At 36.5% G+C, this 5,272-nt stretch overlaps 1 protein-coding gene across 1 annotated transcript; it reads right to left on the reverse strand.

Moving 5' to 3' along the window:
- Positions 1 to 1,563: 1,563 nt before the first annotated feature.
- On the reverse strand, positions 1,564 to 4,747 carry LOC141713025 (oligopeptide transporter 6-like). The gene is made up of 6 exons (XM_074516217.1): positions 4,138 to 4,747; positions 3,765 to 3,862; positions 3,118 to 3,690; positions 2,772 to 3,033; positions 2,475 to 2,657; positions 1,564 to 2,374 (listed from the first exon to the last, which is right to left on the reverse strand). Exons 1-6 carry the CDS (start codon positions 4,612 to 4,614, stop codon positions 1,757 to 1,759), a joined length of 2,211 nt encoding a protein of 736 aa, XP_074372318.1. The 5' UTR covers positions 4,615 to 4,747; the 3' UTR covers positions 1,564 to 1,756.
- Positions 4,748 to 5,272: the final 525 nt, after the last annotated feature.

A 5,272-nucleotide genomic window follows, 5' to 3' on the forward strand; every position in this document is an offset into this window, starting at 1 on the left:
TAACCAATTTTTTCTAGTTGAGATGTATACATGGCGTAATATTGGTCCGGCTCAGCTTAAAAAATTTCTTTATTTTACATTACCCGTTATTTTGAAGCTGAGCCGAACCAATATTACTCTTGTATACTTTCTCTTACAAACTTATGTTTTGCAAGATTTGAGGCATTTGTTCATTTGACACCTGATACAATGCTACTGCTGCATGCCTCCTTTTCAACATTTCATGTGCCAATGGTAATTTCTTCTCCCTCCCTGTGTTTACAAGTTTTTTCACTTGTCCTGCACAAGAAAAAAGATTCAGGTAATATGCCAAGATCTTGTCTCTTTTCTCTTGTACGAGATTATATTTGAGCATTTTATCGGTTCTAATACACTTTGGCGCCCTGTTCTTTTTATCCCAGACCAATTCATAGCTTGGTGCTGCGTTCTTTCTCCCGGCTCCGGTCCCCCGGTCTATCATACACTACAAGGTTCATTCCGGTCTATCATACACTACAAAGTTCATTAAAATTTTCTTTTATTGCCAAAAATAAAGAATGTTTCTTACTATTATTTATAATAAAGAAACAACACTGGTGGCAGAACTGAACCGACATAATTTCATCCTGTTTCTGTTTTGACATTTGATGCCATTTCCAGTTTAGTGTTTGCTGAAAGCAGGTCTGTTTTCATAGTGAAAATACATCGTGTAATCTAATAATTACGTTTCTTCCCCGGTCTTCTCCTTTCACAGTCGAGCTCGAGCCCAGTCCACGTGGTAGGTGATGCGTGATTAAACTGTGATGTGGGGACTTCTGCAAAACAAAATCAGAGGTGGCTGTGTTCTCGCGTAAACTCTGGTGTGAGAATAACAATGAGGTTTATTAGAGAAGAAGAGGAAGAAGTTATTCAAAAATATATGTAGTATTGTGTATATATGTGTATATGCTTGATTAAAGAGTGATGGGATGGTTTAGACGGTAAGTGGGGCCCGGCTATTCTTTTACATCGAAGTGTTTGAGATTTATACACATGGACACAGTTGTTTCATTTCTAATAATATGATACAATTGATATTTTGGTGATTTATCACATGTCTCGGGCCCCACCGCAATTTGGACCTGGGTGTCCTCTCCTTGAATTTTTATAACATTTATTTTGAATTTGATTACTTATGGCCTATTATAATCCATGTTACATATCTTTATAACTTTCAGTTTTGGAAGACCAATCGAGAAAGCAATCAAGCAACATATCCTTTCTGAATTTTACTATAAATACGATTCCTAATACTGTATGTATGGAGTTACAAACAATGTCACAATGTCTTACAAATCACAGGATTTCCTACATTTGCTAAAACCATTTACTCTGTATCCAACAAAATGCAAAATAACGATTCGCAACATTTCGTGTTCACTTACCTCATTGTAGTTGAATGAACCTGCTGTAATGTAGAAATATTTGCATCATTATCTTTACACTACAGCTAAAATTTTGGGTGCTTTTCTGCTCAGAAAATAACAAATTTGATAGCATGTTCGGCTGTCATGACTACCCAGAAGAAACATTCTACAAGCAGCTTTATAGTGTAATATTTCAAGAAAAAAATTGTTTTATTATATAGAGAAATTATGAACTCCTAAATATTCCAAAATAGAAAAGAAAAAGAAAGGTATGAGCTCTAATTACACGAGAAGCAAATAGATTGAAAAGATAACATATCCTAGGAGCAACAATTACAGGCTTACAGCCGAGCTGATGTAATTATTTTTTTTTAGAATACAGGGCATCCTTCAACAATAATCCCTTTAGCAGTTGGACAATGGGCCAAAGAGCATCCCTGATCAGGGCTGTTTCCCCACCAGTCAACTGTAACACCCTTAGATAGCAACGAAGCAAATAACAAAACCGACATAAAGGCAGTTCCAGCATCAAGGCCACCCGAGAGGATATAATTATAACGCTCCCACAACTTTGGCCGCCACCTAAAAACAACAAAACCTGAAAGGAATGCCATGATAATCCAGCTCGTGTAGTTGACAGAGGAAGCAGGCGGCATCATTGAGGTGGCGCCTAATAAAACTGGCATGTTAATGAGGGAAATCCATTTCTGCTTCGGGAAAGCTTTCTGCGCCAACCAGATTACAAGTGGGGCAATGGCTCCAGCAGCAAAGAACAGATTGATTTTACTGTAGTGACCAAGGTTTCCGAAAATTCTTTGAGGCCCAACCAATCCCCAAATAACTGAAGCATCATAGAACACACGATCCATTGGACATTTCCACTGGCTATTAGGAGGCAGAACTGAAGTATCACAAAGATTCGGAATTGTTGCCATCATCCACCAAGCAGTACCTTGGTATACAAGTACTGAAATGATACTTCCCAGAACCTGAAAAATCAGTTATCAGAACAGTCAGTTCTCAAGTGTCTTGCACTATATATCAAGTTTAAAAACCAGAAAAACAAAATGAACTATTTCTATATCTTACTTGAGCCATAAACATTGCTCGGGGTGGAATCTTCATGTAATGGCCAAGCTTAAAGTCCATGATAAATGTAAGAGCCTGGCTCATACTTATGTATCCATACACCTTAAAGCACATGTTAGCGACAGGGCGTCCTGGATACAGATACCCGATAATATACTCTGTAATTATATTTAGCCCTGGTGTCTATACGCACAAAAATATATATATATATATATATTATCAAGTGTAATAACATAATAAAACCTGGAAAATACTATAAAGAAGGGAACATGCAACAGTTTGAACTTAGAGTGTAACCTGATTTGTTGTAGCACTTATGATGCCAAGCGGAAGAGTATACAAAATGGCAATGGCACAAGCAAGCAAGACACCCCACCAGCGTAATTGGAGCTCATAATTATAATACTCACAAGCAAAGATGATAACTACAATGTTCACCACAAGGATGATGTGGAACCACCACATAGGAACTTGTTTGTAAACCTTCATAAGCTTTGTGTGTATATCTACTTTCTTATTTTGTCCAAAAAAGGCTTCCTTGGTCTGCTTCCACAGATCACTGCAAAAGTCAAGCTGTATTAGTAATATTCTGCAAATTTATGAGACTTAGTCAGGAGATGATGAGATAGATGACTGTGCATACCTTCCGTTAAATAAGAACACGTGAACTAGAGTTGCAGGAAGTGCGGCAAATCCAAGACCATAGGTCATAGCAAAGAAAGTGCTCAGATATAGAGGTCCAAATTTCGAATATGAAGTTTTATCAAGATGAAAGTTGCTGGTTATTATTGAAGAAATATTATATTTTGAACCATCTAATTCAAAAAGATCTTGAGAATAAATTGGGAAGTTCTTGGCATGATAAGCATTAGCCCACCAGTAACTGATTGGTGTCATCACATACATTACAAAGAAAAATCCAACAACAATATTCGCAGTGGCAAACCATGGGCTAGCTAAAGGGCTACCAAGGAAGGCGGAGATGGTTGCCCAGTCAAATCCCAGCGAGCCAATGCCCAGACCACGACCACCTGAACCCAACTGGTGCACAAGGACCGACTTTGGGGCCAACCAACATACCCAAGAAACTGTTGTTAACAAGCTAAAAAGATATCCAGGAAAGAGACAGTAAGCAAAACTACTGATTAAGCATATGAGGAAGAACTGAGTTCGGGTTATTCCGCCTTTAGGCCTCTTATCTTTTTCGTGTAGAGCCCTGCAAGAGCAGTATTAAGAAATCATTACATGAAACAAAAGACACTGATTGAAAATGTAGGATATATAACATACCTAAACAGTGAGACTTGAACCAGAGTACCTGGCCACCACATGGCAGCTGGCTCAACCAGAAACTTGCGGAAAATCCCAGCCCAACCGAACCCCAAAATCTACAGATCAAACATTTAAAATTTAAACCAAGTGCTCGAATTGTTTAAGCCATAATATGTATCTACTAGTACACTGTATTCCAGTCACAAGAGTTACAATTTTTATCATATAACTAAAGCAAATCCGCAGTTAAGCAAATCTGATATGCTAACATCCAGAAGTTGAAAAATGTGAAATTCATTAAGAAAACATAATTTAGAAGAATTCATTGTTAAAAAGAATGAGTAGAAATTGTATAAGTATCATAGAAATTAAAATCAAAGAGAAAAAGAACCTGAGTAGTAAGCATGAGAAGAAAGGCGGGGAAAAAGTCCAACTTCCTCTTGTAAAGAAGCTTAACAGCACTTAAAATATGAGTAGCATAAACAGCACCAGCACCAGAATTAGCAAAGATGGTAATCAAAACATGTTCTTTGACATTAAAGGGTCCGGGATTGAAAGTAAAAGCCCACATTGTGCCATGAAAAAAGAGCTTGGTTGGTAAGACTCTGGCCATAAAGTGACCAACAGGTACCACAGAAATCATAGCACAAATGGAACTGATAACCAAAGGCTGTGATCTGTACCAGAAAAACTGGTTTAAAAAAGATAACACAGCACAAGAGAGAATACCAAGAACCCACATTCTGAATGTAAGCACAGGCAGGTTTGGATCATCTGTTACTTCAACTGTTAAATCCACTTGCTTTATTCCTGTTGTTGTACTCTCGTGATCATCCATGACTTGATGATGTTCAGATATCTCACCCATTGTGGAACTTGAATAGTATTATACAAAGGGACAAAGAGTTTGTATTAGGAGAGTGGGATATGGGATTAAAGATTCGTACGTGTGTATGAGAATGTGTAATCGAGTCCAACTTAGGATTATGATTGGTTATGGAGAGCGTATGAGCAGGTAGGGTTACTCTCCCAGATTCGTTGGAATCCCGTATTTAATGCTGACTGTGCCTTTTACTTCCTCCTTTTTCCAGGTATAAATTTTTGCCACAATTGCACATCTTTTCTATATATAGTATATATATATATAGTAGCAGAACAAGGGTATAATTTCATTAGAATAGAAAAACAAGGGTATAATGGTTTGTAGGAATTGAAATCAAGTTATTTTATTCAACTATACAACCTCTTACCACTACACCATATTGTCACGTATATTTTTTATCATACACATAATATGTAAGTGTGATAATTAATATTTTATTTAACTTTAAAGATACTTACTTGAATTCCGCAAAAAAATGATAGTTAGTTGAATATTTGTACAATTAATTTTAAAGAACTGAATTCCAGATATAAAATTAGGCATAGTACATAAATGGATTATTATCTTATTTATTAATCATTTTTAGTTTGGAAATATATCTCATATATTTTTAACATATTTTTATTATAAAAAGTAATTAAAA

Source organism: Apium graveolens, chromosome 3 (genome assembly GCF_009905375.1).
Source record: "Apium graveolens cultivar Ventura chromosome 3, ASM990537v1, whole genome shotgun sequence".
Taxonomy (NCBI): Eukaryota; Viridiplantae; Streptophyta; class Magnoliopsida; order Apiales; family Apiaceae; genus Apium; species Apium graveolens.

Bases quoted from the DNA above. Each gene is read 5' to 3' on its own strand.
- LOC141713025 (XM_074516217.1), bottom strand. From the start codon at position 4,614: ATGGGTGAGATATCTGAACATCATCAAGTCATGGATGATCACGAGAGT. The intron at 3,691-3,764 runs GTATGTTATATA...CTGCTCTTGCAG, and splicing joins GTTCAAGTCTCACTGTTTAG to GGCTCTACACGAAAAAGATA. The intron at 2,658-2,771 runs GTTACACTCTAA...TTGTGCGTATAG, and splicing joins TAAGTGCTACAACAAATCAG to ACACCAGGGCTAAATATAAT.